General features: G+C 42.9%; 1 protein-coding gene across 1 annotated transcript in view; it reads right to left on the reverse strand.

The window, feature by feature from the left end:
* Positions 1–7799: 7799 nt before the first annotated feature.
* LOC139649208 (probable phospholipid-transporting ATPase IIA) overlaps positions 7800–20305 on the reverse strand; it is a 28475-nt gene continuing 15969 nt past the window's right edge. Inside the window, exons 16-28 of the mRNA XM_071525547.1 lie at positions 19932–20024; positions 19651–19734; positions 18409–18579; positions 17468–17566; positions 16308–16397; positions 15894–16038; positions 15228–15292; positions 14451–14606; positions 12986–13050; positions 12625–12733; positions 12425–12482; positions 11008–11211; positions 7800–9730 (exon numbers count right to left, since the gene is read on the reverse strand). Of these exons, the coding sequence (XP_071381648.1) occupies positions 9594–9730; positions 11008–11211; positions 12425–12482; positions 12625–12733; positions 12986–13050; positions 14451–14606; positions 15228–15292; positions 15894–16038; positions 16308–16397; positions 17468–17566; positions 18409–18579; positions 19651–19734; positions 19932–20024 (1476 nt within the window). The 3' untranslated portion in view covers positions 7800–9593. The remainder of the gene's footprint in view (positions 9731–11007; positions 11212–12424; positions 12483–12624; positions 12734–12985; positions 13051–14450; positions 14607–15227; positions 15293–15893; positions 16039–16307; positions 16398–17467; positions 17567–18408; positions 18580–19650; positions 19735–19931; positions 20025–20305) is intronic.

Genomic DNA, 20305 nt, shown 5'->3' on the forward strand with positions numbered 1-20305 from the left:
TGCATCGGCGAGCGGCAAGAGGAGCAAGGTGAAGCGCACAAGTTTCCTGTTTCAGCTTCCCGCAGTTATTTTCGGATGAAGGCGGGTCTATTTTCATACTGAATCTTCAAGTTCATCTTTGAGGTGGATCACGCCTCCCCGTTCGTTGATACGTCGAAGAAAAGAAAAAAAAAAAAGCACAAGTGCAGCATGAAAGTGATGAATTAACCGCACCGCGGGCGGATTACCAGCTCTGCTAACACACTATGTACTGCTGCCCCCGGGTGTTTGACACGTTGCAATTACGCACCAGTGTTCACTTATCGATCCATAGCTTCTAAAACAGTTATCAGTTATCTATTATTATTGACGAGGGGTGCAGTAGTGGGATTACTGTATGTTTGTTTGTATGTACTGTGTGTACTGTATGTAGGCTACTGTATTTATGTGAGCATGCATGTATATGTGTGTGTGTGTGTGTGTGTGTGTGTGTGTGTGTGTATGTATGTATGCATGTATGTGTATGTGAGTTATGTTGCACAATTACATTAAATTTGAAACCTGCCTAATGCACTCGTGTATGTACAGTATGTATGTAGGCCTATATGTATGGATGTATGGATGTATGAATGAATGGGTGAGTGGACATAAACACACCAATTACTGAATCATTTATTAGACTACAACAGTATTTGGTGATGCTGATGGTGATGCCCCGCCCCCTGACTCCACTGACTGTATTTAGATTCATTACAGTAACTAATTTGACAGAAATATTTCTGATGCACTGCTACATCGTGAATTATTTAGACAGACAGGAAGCCAATACACATTATGGGAATCAGATTATAGGGCATTCCTGCTGCAGTGGTGCCCTCACCCCCTAGTGTTCACTATGCTCAGTCAGCAAAAATGATAAACGTGCATGATGTGGCCCACAGCATATGTTCACAGTAACACAGCCTCTGTTTCTAATCCGGTTTGATCTTTTTGGTGACGTGATTTGATCCCATACAGGTGCGGCAAATCCCATTTTTACAATTGTACAGATTGGCAGGATTAAAATATTGGATGGCTGGATGAAAAGACATATCTAGCCCAGCATAAGTGTTCAATTAGCTGTTTTTTAATAAGCATTGAGCATGCAACCACAAAGACCGCACTTGATCTTGGGCACGATTGACCTGTGACCTCCAGCGCACTATACAACATTGCCAACAGGTTTTGCGCCAGTATCAGACAGAATATAAACCTGAGCCTGGAACGTTTTCATGATGTTTTGCGACTAGTGAAAAAAAAAAAAAAGTTCTCGTGAAAACACATTTAAAAATGCAAATATAGCATTCCCACTGTATTTTAAATTATTGCGAGCGTAATTGGGGGCCCGGCCAGAATCTTGATTAGATAATAGTCAGCCCCAATTAGTCCGTCAAATTCACACGTAGGAGGTGAAAATTCACAAATTAGGCTACTCGCGTTGTTCTCACATCTTATGGAACATTGACCTCAACACATTTAACTTTGATGCTTAATTGGTTCAAAAATCTAGTAGCCTGTATTTCCGCCTTTTCCTTAACATAAAACTCGCCTTTCTTGACTTAAGTTACGTTTATTTCATTTTTTACTATTCATTATTGTCAATAAAATGAAAAGTAGCCTACTTCATGTGTTCCCTTTGCTTCCCAGGCATGCAACTCCAGCGGGACACCACGCTGTGCGCTGATCAGCTATTAAGCGCAGCAGCGTGTCTCTACCCAAATAGGCTCCCTGACGCATTCAACTATCTCAGAAATGTTAGACAGGCAACTGAGCGATAACATTACAGCTCACACCAGTATTAGGCTACGACACAATACACATCCAGGGCTAACACTGCTCTATCGATTAAAAATCAAATGGGTTGATTACCAGATAATCACAACACTTCAGCAGTACCTTGATCCATCGACCTCATGGTGTGGTACTGTGCCAGTCTCCAAGTCTCTCTAAACATTTGAAGAATAAGTAAAAAATAAAATAAAAATAAAAATGGTGAAAAGTTATTCTCCTCTAACAACCATAGCAGAAGAATGATCTTCGGTAAAAAAAAACGTAGACCCGAGATGAAGCAGGGGAAAAAAACTCCTTTATATGTTCAAAAACTTGTAGCTGCGACGGAGCAGCTGTGCGCAAACTCCCTTTCTGTTCAAAAACATGTAGCCGCATCAGCTACAGCACTGGTTATGGTATGAAGTCTCTTTCCTAGAGCTCTATAAGGATTACTTGAGTATCAAGAGCGGCTTCCTTCCCCGCTCTGGGTGTTTATAATGGTCCAATGCTGTAAAATAACGGGATTCCCTCAGTGTTTCCTCCTGTTTGTGCGCCTTTGCCATGGAAACCTGGAGCGGGTCCATGTCGGAGACTCAGGGCTTTCCTGCAAAGCCCCACTCTCAGGAATCCATGACGTCTCCGGCTCCTGCGCCAAGGCATTTCTGCGGCTTCTCTCAGACAGTAGCACACAAGAACTTCATTGTAGGGATGAAGAAATTACTGTAGGACACTGTAGGAGAGAGAGAGAAAAAATGAAAAATAGTTCTGATGTTTGATTACAGTATACACTACATAAAATTTCTTTACACAGTTTGGTAGACTGTTCTGTGTAAGCAGTACAATCTGTCTTCCAATATTGTAAATGATTGTAGACCAGACTGGCTGCTCTAAAATGTTTATTTGATTTCAATTAATTACAGGCCCAGGGCGAGTTGACGTTTTGAACATGGGATATAGAGAATTCCATTGTTCCCACTAGGGAAGCTACTATCCATTTTCTAATGGAAAGCTGCTGCATCTTTATTATTTGACATAATAAGACTCTGATACTTGACTGGAAAAAAGGCTGAACAAGACTACTAGATAGATTGACCCCAGCAGTCATGAGGACTAATTTTCCATTGTAATAGACGTTATATAAGGTAGCATCCAGGGAAAAAAAGAATATTGAGATTTTGGATTCATCTATGCAGCTTAGGCAAGTATGTAGTTTCCTCTCGGACACCAAAAATACAGACTCACTTTTTCATTTCCACATGAAACTTCATTATTTGGGTTGTGGAGGGAGGCGAGTGTCAACACAGTCGCTACCTGAGGTCACCGAGGGAGTGAGAAATGAAGACCTCCTTTAGTTCTCCCAACTATAAACTCCCAATCTGGAGCTTCTCTGAATAAATCACTTTCAGTATCTCTTGTATCACAGTGAAGATGACATTTTCTTGCATCATAGCACAGCATTTGTTTTTGGCAAACTGTTTCATAGTACTACTTGGAGTATATATCACACACCTTACTCCATATATAAGCAAACCTTTCACATATTCTACATGTATTTAAAACTCATGTTTTACTGTGTTGTGCACTCAGTTACCGTATCAAGAGCTTTGCCAGTGAATGTGGAATTGGAAAACAGCACCAATCCCTTGTGTGTTGGGGTTTCCTTTATTACCATCATCCAGCTGAATAATGAATTAGGACTCTGAGAAAAAGAGTTTATTGTTCAAACATCTTTAATCACCTGGGTGACATGATTTGACCAGGCCTTTAAGCAGCAGAGGTTAAACAGGCTGGTTGAACTGATGGTGAGGTGGCTGATTATCACATCCTTGACTACAATAACTGTAAATCCCTGATCTAATGCCTGGGCTTCATCTGAACAGGCACAGATAGGCTCATAGACCACAGCAGGCAGAGGCTCCAATCAGGAGCTTAACCCTCTGCAATTCCCGTTGTCTTGCAATTGAAAGTAATAAATAAATTTCATCAGGTAGTCAGGCACACACAGACACATTTTATTTTGGACAGATCTGCTTTAGTCACGGAGCTGGTAACACAAACTAATAAATGTTTCAAGAGAAACCATTTCACCATTAACAAGTTCATATGTTGCCCAGAAGAGGAAGCTGTGGAATAAGCCATCCAGAGGAGCCAAGTCAAACGAGACACTACTGTGTCAGTGTCATGCTCAAGCACTGCTGTATTGTGCCTGTTGCTGAGGCTTTCAGTGCAGCATGGAGCCTATCATAGGTTCCAAAATACAGATAAACAGAATTAAAACCCAGGAAATCTATTATTAGAATTAGCAAACAAAGTCCTTTTTTTCCTTTTATTCCAAAGCACCTTTACAAATTCAAGTAGGCTTAGATAATGTTGAACATGGTCTACCACATTATGTATATGGTATAGATGAAATGCATCCTACATATACAGCATTATGGCAGAACATGTGGCTTTAAGCAGTTTAATACAGACCCAACAAAGTGGAGGAGTTTCATTTTGTCTCAGCCTGTAGTAAAACATCTTCATTATCCCATGTGCTAAACCTTCTGCATCGCCTCAGTGACTGATACAGTGCTGACATCAGTGACGTGAGGCCCAAGGCCACTCATAGGAAAATCTGTGTGCTTTTCGGGGGTGGGGGGGGGGCTAATCAGAGGATCTGTTTTGGATTGAGACTTGGATTAGTATGGGTGAGAGAGTCTATGCTAGACTACGGGGTGAACAAGGTGACGGCAATGAGTCTGTAAACCACAGTACCCAGAGCTTACGTTTTAGGGGTAACTATCCAGTGGGCCTTGTCTACCAGATGTAAATTCCTCCACTGTTACGGAACTCTTATGCAACTCAAATTATGAATGAGTAAATGAATACGGCACAAGCTTGAGAAAGGAAAACTGCCTGTGTCCAGACGGCCGAGTTTGCACTTCCGTTTTTTGCTAGGAGAGCCCACTTTTTCCAAGTTCATGCAGTATTTTCCATCACTGTAAAACAGCTCATTGAGGTAGCGTTGTCTGGGTTAGAGCATTGCCCTGTTTTAGTTTTCCAAGTGTAACATGTGTGATTGAGTTTCTAAATCCAAGCAGTGGAACTTTGATATGGAAATGGCACATTGTATCATGTCTCATGGAAACCTTTCCGAGGAAATTCAGGGGGCAAAGGGAAGCATGGGTTTCTGCCTCCATTTGGATCTGGATTTGAAACCTCTAACTCCTTTTGGACTAATCAAATAGTTGAATTAAAAAGTAGCGTTTTTTCAACCTGGTAATAGTTTATAACTTGCTGTGACTAACAGAAGTTGAGTGTATTTGTATTTTCAGGCATATAGAGCAGTGCTGTACTGAACTTAGAGTGGAAATATTTCAAAAGAAGATGCTTTAGTTCAGCACACTATCAAGGAGTCGAGGTGTTGCTTTGTGATGATATAGCAACATGGGTTTTCTTTCAAATGACTGGAAGTTACACAAGCAAGCCTGTAGTTCATGAGTTTGTAAAAAGATCACGACTGACAGAATTTCAGTTTGGGTAGCGCTGGTATGTCATTGTGCAATAAGGAATCTTATTTCCTTCCTGCCACAACTTGCGATCTCTGGAAAACATTTTCCTCCTTTTTCCGAATTGTATGAACTAATATGTTCCATCAATATGGAAACTGCATACATCCACGCTGGCTGAAACAACCGTCTTATGTAATAGGATTCTGATCGATACTCTAATGTTTGCAGAAAGAATTCTAGTGTCTTAAGTCCAGTGGAAAGTAGTGGAATAGCTCATGGATTTTTCCCTCTTGAGCGCAGCATTATGAAATCCCATGAAACAATATCACCCCCCCTGTCGACACACTTTCCTGCCGAATCCAGGTTTCCAGTTCCATCCCATTTCATAACTTCAACATTTCTCTGTATTTACTATCAGCACAATATGAAAGCAAAGCAGTCAATATTTGGTAGTCAAAACAGAGTGGATGAACCTTATTCAGCAGTTCAGGAGAACCGGCAGAGAGCAAACTCTCAGTCACCTCCTCCCCTCCCAAACAAAGGAGGTACACAGAACCGGTCTGTCCTTGCATAATTCAAAACAACAACTGACTGCATTTCCTCTGGCAGCACTTCCACTTCAACAATCACTAATTAATCACTCATTGCACCAGTCCCTCATTCATTTAAACTGTTGAAAACAAAAAAAATATGATTAATCTAGTCAATCTGGACATTATTTGGCTAGTTGAGTACAGTTGCTTAGGGAGGCGTTAACAAGTGTCATTAGGGATCACAAGGCGAGGTGGGGAAACACATCTGCAGCCCTGCCTTAACAGTAGTGGGTGCTAAGACAAATCAAAGCATTCCAGTCCCACTGAGCTATAAATAGACGCTAGAAGAGGGTGTGTGTTCATGCTTAGCAATGTTTCGGTGAGGAGCCGTTCGTTGCCAAAATCCTGTGTTTACACAAAGCAATAACAGTGTGTAGTAAACAATTCATCTGCGCTGACTTGTCCGTTGTTATTTTGTGTGATTGCAAATCTAGCAACATTCTGGGTGGCTGGGGCTTTTGTTATTTCAAAACAGCATGCTGCATCTAAGCAGACCAACTTAATGAGACATCATGACCCTATAAGCATCGTAATTACAAATAAGAGTTATTGTCCAGCGTCATCATGGGTGAGGCAGGGAGTTTATTGGGCGTCCGACCAATTCGATATGACACAGAAGCACAGTTGACCTCAGTCCCAATCTCTCCAGCAGTAGTCTAGTATTCTCTCTAGGAAACTGGCGAAGGCCCAGGCAACCCTGTTGATGTGGTTGCCTTGGCCTGAAGGTTGGATATGGATCCCACATGGTTCCATAGTATCATTTGTATTAACCACTCAAGTCAAGACCCCATGACAGTTTGTGGTGTATTCTGTTGCACATTAGCGGGACTCTCTCTCCCTCTCTCTTGCACTGTTCCATTGGGAGCAGCGTGTTAGATGTTTCCAAGTTGGAAACAAATTCTTGTCTTGAAGTGCCAATGATAAAATGCACCGACCTTGCGATGATTAGCCAGGATACGTTATGTAAGTCCCAGCTGTAAACTACCTATTTTAAAGCTTAAAAATCAAAAACCCAGTAAACTGCACAGTAAAATTCAAAATTTACTCTGACCTGTGCTCTCTCTCTCTGGTGTGATTGGATTGTGGATTTGGCGGTGAACCAATAGGGGCTCCAAAGATGGTTTAAAGCAGGGAGGAAAGACCACGAATGTTAAGGTTAGGAGGCAGCTCTGTTGATTCTGGAGTGGAATTTCACTTTTCATGGGACTGATTAAGTTAAATGGTTTCTTTTAATGGTATAACCTACGCATTTGGGCAATGGAACAAGAAAAAAAAAGTTGGACGCAGAGTTTTAATATGAACATACAGTAGTGCAGTGCTTTTTTTTCTTGAAAATGATTTTATGACTGAGAAGCTAGTCCAACTCAAACCACCTCAGGGATGAATACACCATCTGAGATTCAACACTTTTCCAACTTGTGTATGCGGCCAATTTACAAGGTTCCTTCCTTTAAATGAAACTAACCGTGAACATTCATTCTGAAGAAAAATGAAGAAATGTTGTTTTCCATGCAAAGTTATAGCTTTTATGAATAATCGTGTACTACTTGGTGTTATATTACTCAGCTCTATTAATTTATGATTAGGTCTAATGGCTGTGTTTGACACTGTGCATATCCTGAGCTACAGTTGGCCTGATGGGATGTGAGTATGAGTGGAGGAGAGTGCAGACAGAAGCTCCAGCGACTCCCTCATCTGGTGAGAGAGTGCCAAACACTGACAGTCAAGCCTGGATCTGCAGCTTGCTCTCACAACACAAAGGACTTATCTGTATATACTGTATAACTCTGACTGGATGGAAGACCATAATAATAGTTTTTACACACACACACAAACCGTGGATGATATTTTCAGCCCCCACACAACACCCATTTCTGAGGAATGCTAAAGGAAAAATGGCACTAGAAAAGAAAACAACATGAGATTTATTAATCATCATCACAATATTAACGTCAACACAGTCCTCCCTTTTTGTTCTGCTAATCCGAGTGCAATTAATATCATAAAATGAAAAAGGTTAATAAATAAAAAAAAACCAAACCAGGTTATTTACAAGTCACCAAATAATAAAACACAAATATATATATAATTTTACCGCCATTTATGTTTCGCAATTCCACAACATAACAGAACGGCGTAATCGTTGGTCGTACAAAACAAAATTCTGTGCAAAAAGCTTGTTAAATTCAACGGAGGTTAAAACTTCAATTGAACACATGAAATATGAAACATGATTACTTATGGCACCCTGTACGCTCTTTGACACATTAGGATTCACTGAGTCACATCAGCCCAGTGACCATTTCATGATGTTGAACTCAAGATGACCATAAAATAATAAAATGAGGAAAACGGGGACATATTATTACTAGTAACTGCTAATTATTTACAGTATCTCCATCGTCACGCCACTAGTGAAATGAATTATGAGGAATGGATTTAGAGTACTTATGGTTTTCTAAATGTGCAGTAATACTTATCAACAATATTCACATTGTATTTGACTGAGTTGTGATTTGTTCTCTTACTCTCTCACAGTTAATCAGCGGGGGTTAGTAGTCGTAGCAGTGAGACAAGCTGGACATTGGTCAGTGGGGTATTTTGGATTATGGCTTTAGGTCACTACTACAGTGAGTCATCATGCAATGGTAGAAGTGCGGTCGGTGCTGGCCTCCGGAGCGGCCACATGAGAGGGCGACACGTTCCCCTCGTGAACGCACGGCCTGTCGGGGCGGCCGGAGGAAGGTTTCGGCTGCAAATAGCCGATGCTCCTTAGTGGCTGTTTCTTTTGACCGCGCTCCTCAGACACTAACAGCTTTACCATCCAGGGTCCGTACGAAAAGACAAAGACAGATTTGACTTCAGAGACTGTGGGTCATGCTAAAATAAACAACCGCACCACCTCCGTCATGTTGGGCTGTAGCATCGGAGTGACGCATAAACAAATACACACACTTACAGACATGTGTTTCATGCAAAGTCTGGCCAGTAAACCGGTTCACCATATAATTCTCAAACTCCATTTAGAAATCGGCCATTTAAGGAGAGTGTGAATCAAGTCCTGAGAAAATGCTACGTCAATTTCAGTGTCTTACAATAAAAAAAGGCTTTCCTATTCAAGATCTAACTGGAAAAGTAGGAAAATGTCCCGTTTCCAGCCCGAAACCTGATTACACATCTACAGTACTGAGTGAGAAATGGGTCAAATCAATCCAACTTTTCCAGTTACGTTTCTCAGTGTTTATAATTTAAATTACAAAAAAACCTGAATGATTTGCTTCATCGGTTTAGTGACTCACTTCATTAAAACAGGCCTAAACAGCTATGTGTCACTCCATTATGGCACCTACATATTTACATTTCGCTGTGCAAAACATTTTCATGCCCATAATGTTGACAGAATACAGACGTTTTGCTTCTAAAACCAGTTGATGAGACTAATCCGACCCACAGTTCACTGCAGGTGTTCTCAATCCAGAGTCGTCATCAGCCTTTGCATCAAACACATGTAGCAAGGAACACTGATTTTTAACTAACGCAAAACTCTCCTCACAAAACCCAGACAAATTCACCTTTGTCTCCCAAATTTGCAAGTGGAACCTTTCAGAATAAATTAAAGGGGAAGAACTCCATTTTTTTTTAATTCTCCGGTCCAAGCGCAGGCTCTGTTGGACGAGGGAGGGACGCCCCTCTGTAGGCTGGGGACTCCCGACGCTGTCTATGAGGTCAGCTTGGAGTAGTTGGGTGGGGAGAAGCGTCTCCGCAGGTACTTGAGGATGTAAAGGGGCAGACAGCTCACCAGGGTGATGACGGTCACCTTCCACAGGAACGACACCGTGGTGATGAAGTAAACATCTGGCAGAGACACAGACAAGAGTCAAGGGTCAGAGGGAGGCTGGGGGAAACAGACAAACGCGCCTAAGCCTAATTAAACACTGCTGAACTATCTGTTCTTCACAGTTGTACTGGCGTCAAAGCAGGGATGATGTAATTAGTTGACAGTCAACACAGTTTTGTTATAATGGTGGTTCACCTAATTTCATGTTACAAGTCATTTAAGATTTTGCTACTGGCAAGTAAAGTGCATCTTCCGTCTCTCATGTGGTCCTACATGTGTATAATGTTAATGATATTGTACAGCATCACATACATTGAGCCTAGTGAGTAGAAAATCAAATATAATCTCTCTCAGGAGTTCTTGACATGGATTTTCATGTCATGAGGCGGAAAGTTATGAATCTAGGGGGCTCTGAATATAGGGGATAGAAAAATAAACCTCAAATAATTTTATATAAATGTACTTGAAAAATGCCCAAATATGTGTGTGAATGACATGCCCAAGAATAATGGCTTTTAAAATCTATTCTAGTCCGACTTCAAGAAAGAGAAAAAGTGTCCAAAAAGGGTAAACTTGACCACATTCCAGTCATGATACTCAGTGGTCTAGATTGCAGGCTGAAAATGGAACTCCACACCCCACATAAAGCCCAAAAATACATGTTTGGAAAGCTCCAATTGAGTATTGTATGTGTCACGAGTCTCAATATGGCACAACTAAAATTGGCATTTTTTAGCCAGGTCAAATAAATAAATGCCCAACAGCCTGGCGACAAACAGACTGAAATGGAATAATATAAACACCAATGCAATGAACTTCTTCCACAATAAAATCTATTCTTTTGTGTGTTGCGCTTTTAATAGCTACAAATCTGTTCCGCTCTAACATAGACAAGGATTTTGTTTGCCATGTTGTGTTTTCTACCAAATGCTTACACCTCCTTTTCTGTGATAAACACATGGAGCTTGGCAGTGCATGGTGGCAGGAACAGGAAAAGAACAGGAGACTTTGGCATTTCCTCTTTGATACTATGGCATGCCTGTGCCTGCTCCACACCAGGTCAATTTGTCACCTTTAGCCTTCCTAACAGCATACCAGGGCCTACTGTACACCAGAGGCATATGAATGAGCAGATCCCCCCGTATTGTTGAGCGCTGACGTACTATTTCAAGGTCAGGAAAAGCCCAATACCATCCATCAGGCCACGCTGACATGAATTAAGGCCGCGTTTGTTTTCTCATCCGCATGAAATACACTGCCGCAAGCTCAATCTCCGGTGTTTGTGTTTACTCACCTATGAACTCGTGCAGGAAGACGAGCGAGGCGATGTAGCAAGCCAGGCTCAGGAGCTCGGCCACGATCATGAGCCAGTGCCACGTCTGGATGGTCAGGGCCACCATGAGCAGCTCGGTGAGGATCAGGGAGGTGAAGGAGATGGCGACGATGTGGACGAACTCCGACTCGAAGAGCAGCATCGCCCCGTACATGATGATGCTCCCTGTGGAGAAAAGAGAGAACACGACCTGAGGGTAAAACGTTTGAACAGCAAGCTTTAAAGCAGCAATCCATACGTGTCACATAAGGTGACTCTGGCTTTACACTCAACCTGAACTCTACTCTGGTCCCTGTGTTATGCCGCGTTTTGCCGTCGTCAGCAAAATGTGAACAAAGCGACCAGGGAGTGATTGAAATACTATATCACACGTCAACAGATCAGAACGCATCTTTTGAATTTAAAAAGTAACAAGATCCATTTTACAGGCAGAGTTTTCCCTCACAGGAAGAGGAAGTTTTTCCACTTTTGCACATTTTTTGACTCTTCTTTCCCACCACTTCTCTCAGATTGTTATTGTGACCTTTTAAAACCAGGCCATGTAACACTTCCTGGGATTGAGAATGTATTTGATACTAGCAGATCTTATAAAAAAAAAAATGCATTATCTCCATGTAGTTAGTTACAGTAAAGAGTTTGTACCTGGAAGTATATCATTTAGTCACCTCAAATGCACTTGCAAGGCATTCGAAAAGAAGGTAGAGGCAACTGTAATGGAATTGATACCAATAAACACATCAACGGTTTGGAAAGCAGGCCCAGTCAGTTGGAAATATAGCATTGGATCAGCCATAAAATGGAATATCTGCGTGTTGACAGAAATAGGCTGGGAGTGAGTTATAGACAAAAGGTGCAGGGGTGCAGCTTTGGATGCCCGTGGAAACGCCTTTTCACTACAAATGGCCCATGTCGGAAAACTACCTCAGGTTTTTTAACATACACAATCACCACAGACATAAATAAACCCTTCTAGCAAATTAAGAACAAATGTGTGGGCCGTTGGGGAGCACTATATGTCACGACAGCAGAGCAGGATAATTTCTATTAACTTTGTAAGAGCAGCTTGGGGTGCGATTCGTCTTCCTGCCTAAATAAAACATCACATCCTCAGCCTAGTGTCTTGTACATCTACATGTTACTAGGCAGCCATACAACATGCTGTTTGAATGCATATAATGAATGAACTGAATATACAGTATATATGTAGAGCGACATGTCTACTGTCTATCACGTTTGCACTGTATGTTATGTCCTGTTGTCCGTGTACAATGTGTCCATATGTGCTGTGATATTATTTAAGTTATGAGTATGTTTGCACTTGGTTTATATAGTTATTCTTACTCTGATTATCAGTATTTTGCTATAACTTCTTCCTTACCTTGGTAGATACTTATTAGGACCCATATTAGAAATGTCTTGAAAGATAGTGGTCGGCCCTGCGAGAAAAAAATAGTAGAACAAGACATTTGATTTTTATATTATTCATATATGCTTCTGTGGAAGGCTCTTTTGGGTCATTTTTGCTGACATATTCAGTGCTGCACTGTAACACCCAGTATGTGACCATTAAATAAATACCTTCAAGAGATCTTTGTATAACTCTGGGTACAGCATGGCAACTTCTGACTTGACATCTTTGTCCAACACCAGGGAGAAGACAGGGAACATGGTGTAGATGGTGGAGTAGCTGAAACAGATGATTCACAATCAGTTGAACTGTCCTAAGTGCAGAGAACATGGCTCAGATAAAATGGCACAAGGAAAAGGAGTTTCACGCATTTCATTGTTAAATTCAGTGCTTAAGAGAATTACTGCAGTAGATAAATACTCTCATACTTTCCCCAGTCTCACAATTCAAAAGTGCTTTAACACAAAGGAAATGCCAGAGAAACAAGGCAGCCAAATGCTCTGTTGATAAGTCATCACTATTCAGACTCACCCAATAATCAGGAAGCCTTGGTAGAGCGGGACTGAAGCAAAGTAGAAAACAGAGGAGAAAACAGCCTGGGGGGAGAGGGAAAAAAAGAACCCAGATAAAGTGAATGAGTCATCATTTATTCTTCATTTCATATCAATCCTCTGATGGCATTAGAGACAGTAATGGAACAAATCAGTGGCATCACTTTCCAAATGCTACAGACAAAAAAAATATCACCAATGAGTCCAATAAATGATTACTACATCACAGAAATAGAAAGGGAATCAGAGAAATAGAAGAAATACCATTAATCTGCTATGGTAACGCTGATTCCCAATACAGAAGGGAACCGCACTTTGACTAATCAATTAGCCAAATCCCACATACATAAAATTCGAAACAGTTGAAACATGGCAGTAATCATTACTCTGCCACAGCACCACTGCCGCAGAGAAGCAAACCTTGCCGACTAATTCTAGCATGATTCTTCGACATATGGACGGTGCAAATATTGAACTGTCAAGTCGTCGGCGTGCCAGCCGGGCGGCCCCATACCAGACAGGTCACAGCTGTGGCTGTGGCCGGCGTTAATGCGAGACATGTGGAGGAGGGCCTCCCTAAACCCCGAGGTCCACGGCCAAGTGAGTCACGGGCTTTCCCTCCACGGCGGGGGCTGAGGTTGGACTCGGGTATGGGACTGGGACTGGGGGTGGGATGCTCAGAAGGGCACCGAGGTCCCACTCCTCTGACTCATCACGCACCCCACCCTTCCATGACCACCCATGAAACTTCTCCCTGCCTCACCCCGATCACTCCCTCCTCAGATTTGGATATCTTGTCTATTCAGGCACTGCTTGCCCTGTTTTATAAAAGCTTTATCATCGTGACTTCCTGCATTGCCTGGGGAGGATCTCTGTCAGTTCCATAACCGTATCAAACAAAATTCCCACTACCAAAATTCACAACCATTACCACCCTAAGTGATCCCACCCATATCCTGTACAGTGAATACACCTTAATGCTATCTGGACGGCCCTTCAAAATGCCTGCAGCAAAAGCAAACAGGACTCTGAATTCATTTGTCCCCCGCAGCATCAAACTAATGAACTCCCACAAATGCACTTTACCCCCTGACTCTGCACCATGATCAGGACCCTAACCTGCTACAGCACCTAGCTTATATATTAGTATGTTGAAACGTTGCACTGTCATTCCTGTTGTGTGGTTTATGTATGTTCTTCGATGTCTTAAATGTTATCTTTTTGAAATGTCTGTAAATGTCTGACTCAATGCTCAATGCAAATTCCTGTAAAAGGCTAAATAAATGGAATCTTCTCTTCCTTATTTTTCACTGCCTGGATTAAAGTGTTTTGTTGATATAACCCCATAATCCATATCTCCCTGCAGACATTTTCATGCAAAGTTACAGTTTCAATACGAGTGGTATACAGTACCCTAAGTGGCACCACACCCTGGCCCAGCCTACCTGCATGGTGCTGATGCACAGGCTCCTGTGGATGACAAACTGGCTGAGGGCTGCAGACCTCTTGTAGCTGTTCCTCCCATGAACCATGAGGAGACGGCCTAAGTGTTTGAACTGAGTCACAGAGAAGTCGGCAGCCAGCGAGGCCTGCTTCCCTTCCTGCCAAAGACACAGCATAGAGGAAAGTGAGTAAATGTTACAAAAGATCTTTGGTAACCTTAAAAATCATATTCATGAGTGGATATAAAGAACAAAATGGAGCTCAATCATTTGCACATTTTAAAAAAGCAAGTTATGGACAGGCAAATACTCTATTTCAGCAATCATGAAATATATATGAATCTAGAATCCAGCAGGTATTAAACTTACATATTTTAAATAAATAAGTCAAATACAAAAAAATCTATTAATTATTATTATGTCTGTGTGAACTGCTGTCATTGCAGCTGTTCAACATGATACCATGATGTCACCTTTTTTTTTGGTTTCCCCAACATAAATGATACATTCCTCTGCAAGGTAAGCAGTATCATTGCAGAACTGTGAGAAGGACAAGAATTGGGCTGCCGAGAGACTCTTACTTTTACTTCAGCATAATACCATTCTGTCATCTTTGTTTCCTCTACACACAGAATAGATTCTCATAGGAAAAGAGGGATCATCTGCGTGCACGTCCCTCTACATGTCTGTGAACGTGACAGCCCGCTTGACAGGAAACGCGCAGCGACAACTGTGAGAGCGGCGCTGCAATGTGAGGCGATGAGATGGAGAGAGTCTTACTTTGCCCTCCACTCCCACGCCACAGTCGGCTTCCTGGATCATGCTGACATCGTTTCCTCCGTCCCCTAAGAGAAAACAAAAGCCATGGAAGTGTCAGGATTCACATCACTGACTCACCATGCAGACTGTCAGGGAGTGTGAGGTGCATTGTTTGTGTGTGTGTGTGTGTGTGTGTCTGTGTCTGTGTGTGTGCTGGGCGAGACACTCCCTTAATTTGCCCTGAAAAAAGAGACCAATAACAGCCATCTAAAGGGAGATGAAACGACAATGCAATTTGCCAGACAACAAACTAAGTGTCAGCATAGATTTACAGAGATTTACAGCATATTATCGTTCATGCACAATCAAAATCAGCACCCCTTGATTTTATCACATTATCAATAACTATGCCATAGCTGATCAATGTCCATACTGGGAGTGTTTTTGACATGAACCAGTATAAGTGAGTGACAGAGGTTTGTGGCTTCGACAGATGGAGAGTGTGGAGAAGGGAAAGAGGTTCCCAAAATGATAAAAAAAAAACCCTGAATAAAACAAGGGGAGGAAAAACAATCATCATACCATGAGGACGAAAAAAAAGTTTAAAGTGGGATAGGGTAAATCTGACTTTAAAAAGCTGTTAAACAGGTGGGATACACCCTTCATGGCTGCTTTGATGCTACGCACCTACGGCACAGGTGAGTTTGCCTGTGCGCTCTTGCAGCAGCCGGACTATCTGAGCTTTCTGGGTGGGGGCGCACCGGCAGCAAACCACAGCGGGACACTGGCACGCCAGCTCCATGAACTCATACTCGTAGAACTTCAGACAAACCTGCAAAAACACACACACACACACACACACAAAAAACAAACAATCATCTCTCAGCGAGCAACTTGGGGCACACCGCTTATCTCAGCTGTGGAACTCAACTTACTTTACAGTTTAACTCCTACCGCGGTTTAGGCAGTAACGCTAACCACAGATACCACTTCCAGAGATCCTTCAGTGGCAGCTGAGAAGGGATGTCAGAGATTCATAAGGAGGGAGAAGGGGGCGGGGGGGGAGTGGTAGACGCACACAGGCACACAGACAGTGTTTACCTCAAGCGAGTCCCCTGATATCACCAGCGCACAGTCGTGTTTTCTCCTGAAAGCGTTGAGCTCCAGGTGGGCCTCTCCTCGCGTTGTCACCTATGGCAATGCAACCGCATTTGCAAATGCAGGCACATGCAAGCAGACACACACACACACACACACAAAAAGAATCATCAGGGTCACAGTCAGTGAGTCTGGCCTGCCGATAGCAATCAAACCCACAGTATAAAAAATGTCAGCTCGACTCACTTCAACTGCCGTTATCAGCGATTAGGAGAATTACATTAGATATAGACCTACAGTAACCGAATAACTGTCAACCACCACTAAATGAGTATTCAACCCAAAATTTGAGCTAAGCTATTCTATTGAAAATTCCTGAGTGGAAATGTCCAGAAAAAACATGCAACATAACCAACAACTGTGTCAGTTTCAAATATAGACTTAAAAAATTCTGCAAAAATGCGGCACTGACATGGCATGGTATTAATCTGTCAACAAGTGTTATGCTCTGGTATGAATATCCTTCAACCGTTGACTATTCATACGTCAATCCAGATCATGCCGTTGGTGGCAACCAGGAAACTAATCCAGATGTATGTGTTGCGGGCCCAGTCAGCACTCCCCCTATCCACTGGGACAGAGGTTTTCAAGCCGTGCCAACCATTGTTATGCTCTTCCAGTAACCGCAGTTGTACGCAAGTTGTAACCTTCCTATATGGCAGGCTCTCCTTCTGCTCTGGCACGGGTCCAGAGGGGAAGGCAAAGGGGACTATCAAAGCAGTCGAGAGAACCCACAACCTGCAAAACAAATTAGGAAGTGAGCCCTCTGCGTGTTCCCTCTGGGAGTGGTTCAGCTGGTTTCTCCTCTCCGTCTGAGCGAAGGCCTGTTTGTTCTCTTTGACAGTGGCTTGGATGCTTGCGCCGGTGGGAGGTGATTTATTCAGCTGCGGATCCTGGCCCGGGCTGCATGCGTACTTGTGTGGGGCTGTACGACCGCGAGCAAATGAGCCCTGGCCGTGCAGAGGATGGATGCCCGCGGGTCGACACAGTCAGGAAACTGTGAGTGCCCTGTTGAACCGGGATGAACCCCCGCGACGCTAAAATCAACTATTACCCACTTCATATGCACATCAGAGGAAGAGGGGTCCTCCTCCTGCACTTACGGGTCTGAAGATGTGGATGTCCTGGTTGCGGGTGACCAGATGGGCGTTCTTGGCGGTGCAAGTGGCCGTTTCGAGCTTGTCTCCTGTCAGCATCCACACCTAAATTGAAATCAGAGAATAAGACTTACTTTTGTAGCTGAGAAAACATTTGGATTTAGGACATGTGCTTCCAATCAAACAAAATGTGCATGTGCTGTTCCCATAACCTGATAGTTTAAAGGGTAAACAACAAGCTAAAATTAGCAGAACAAAGTGAAATTTACAAAGTGAATCATCAGTGACATTACCATGAGAACCTTTCTGGAGCTGCTCTATCTGGGAGACTAAGTTTGTGGACTATTTACAATCAAATTAAGTTTATTTTATGATAGTGCAAGAGCTTCTACCAGAAAATGTACCAAAATCTCTAGAAAAATCCAACGGGGTGCTATCACATTATCCAAAGTCTGTCTCCTATTTATTCTCAGTGGAATAGCTCTGGATGTTGCTTGGCGACATCACAGATAAGAGCACAGAACTTAAATGGATAGAAAGCGCAAGAGCGATCAGGGTAATCTCCTCTGGAACTGCTTACATGACTATTATACAAACTTTTAACATGGTGATTAATCAGCTTTATTAGTCTCCTGCACAAAACCAAGGCTCATTTCTATCACAATGTAATCAAACTCAACAATATTGATTTGAATGGGCATGTTCATTCTATCCATTCATTCTATCTGTACTATTATACTGTATGTACAACATTCTTGTCTTTTGCACCGGGGCTTGAGAAAGACTTCTGCTTGTATGTAAATCTGGACTATGCTTTTCGAAATAAGACAAAAAACATATGTGAATCCTACTTTAGGATGATATTTTTTTGCTTTAATATCTTGTTCCTATGTTTTGTTTACTAGTGTGTTGCTACTGTACGCTGTGAGGCTGTCCGCCCTCCAGACCTTGATGCCTGCATTGCGGAGGATCTCCAGGGTGGGCCTGACATCAGCCTGGAGCTGGTCCTCCACCCCGGTCAGACACAGCAGCTCCATCTCCATCTCCAGACTCTCAATCACTGTGGCCACCTTCAGAGAGCGGTCATGGACGCTGAGCTTGGCCTGGACGTACCGCGCCTGGGGAGCGGGGTGAGGGGTGGGCAGAGCCAGGGGCGGGGGTGGGAATGGTTGCGGTGGGGAGAGATGAAATTCGTTTAAATAAGGTAAAACCATTAGAAGAGCAAACGAGGGAAACGGGGAGGAATAGAAGCAGAAAACACAGATAGAAACATGAAAATCAGCAGCAGGGATGCTTTACACAGTGTGCATGTGTTTGTGGAATTACGCAACCTAGACAGAGATTAAACTGTGCACAACATGAATAAATGCCATTATCTACCAGCGAGTAAGTCACACTGAAGCTCCAATATAATGTATAGTTGTTCACGTGCAACCCTAAAATGTACCATGTTTTAGAGAGCTGGAAATACATAACAGACTCGACCGGTCGGTTAACGCCCATCTCCAGCGCTCCAGCTCCAGGGCAATTTTCGAGTGAGATAAAGCAAAAACAATCTGAGTGTGACTCATACAGGAACACAAACTCTGTGTGTGACTCAGTCCGTGACTCACTGCTGCCCACCAGCTCGGCTCAGCCCAGCCCCGCTCAGCTCGGCTCACACAATCACACGCTTCAGTAATGGGCCCGGGGCTGAGGGCTGCAGGGGAGAAATTGCTCGGCCCTGCCCCAACAATGGGAGGCAATATGTGTGTGTACGGGCTGAGCAGCGGTGGGGGTACACGGGTGTGTGCGTGGGATGGCGGGGTGTATGGGGTGCGGGGGTTAATCCAATTACCGAACAGCACTCTTTGACATTTAAAAACGGTGGAAAAGTCTACATAAACTACCATATTATCCATCTGCATTTTTTGTTGTTAGGCAGTCAGCAGATTTTGAGTAGAATTTGCACGTGCTCAGATATCAGGCACACTTCCTGATATTCCGGTTGTATTCCGATCATAATGGCTTTACCAAACTTAGTCAAAACAAAGTGAATCTTCAAGGTTGCTTATGAACTCAGGCAGCCACAGGGGAGTGAAGCTATACTTCATCAAGACTGCCTTGTTCTCTTGTTGGATGTAAGCGAGGCCCGCTCCCTCAGCTCAGACTCATTCCCCTGCGGGTCGACCCGATGAAAGCGCGCTCACCTCAAAGTCCTGGTACTGCTCCTCTGTCAGGGACTTCTTAGATACCACAAGGACCCTCAGGCCTTCCCTCGCCATGTTTCCACACTGGAAAACAGAGTGAACGACATCCGAGTTTCAACAGTGGCAACTGAGGCGCATGCAGAGTATCGACTGAACTACCTGTCTAATAGTTATTTTCTAATAGCAATGAGAAACAAATACAGAAACAAACATACCAAAAAAAGTCAAATTAAATTGAGCAATGGAAAAAGATCATCAGCTTGTTATGGAATCAACTGTACCTCCTCTTCCAGCCAGTCATTATACTGGACGATGCCTGCCATCACCACATCAGCACCCTTCATGTAGAATGTGATCTCTCCTGTAGATTCATCCTAGAAAACAATTATCCAGCATCGATCCAGTGTGAGACATAAATAGGTTTTAAAAACACATCATACATCAAATGCCACTGTAGCCTGTGCTTTACCCAGAAGAGATTCCCAGTCCAAACCCACGTGAGCCAAGGTGCACATGTAGGCTTACTATTTCATGATTGTCTGTTGCCTAGAAAAGGAGAACTTATTTTGGTATTCACATGGGATCTAAAAAGCGTTTGAAAATATTATCATGAGGAAGCGAAGTTTCAATCCCAGGCTTCCTGAGTCCTAGCAGA

Source organism: Centroberyx affinis, unplaced genomic scaffold (assembly GCF_046629955.1).
Source record: "Centroberyx affinis isolate AG114_WGS23_722 - 3 ecotype Tasmania unplaced genomic scaffold, CSIRO-AGI_Caff_v1 ptg001304l_1, whole genome shotgun sequence".
NCBI classification, from domain to species: Eukaryota; Metazoa; Chordata; class Actinopteri; order Beryciformes; family Berycidae; genus Centroberyx; species Centroberyx affinis.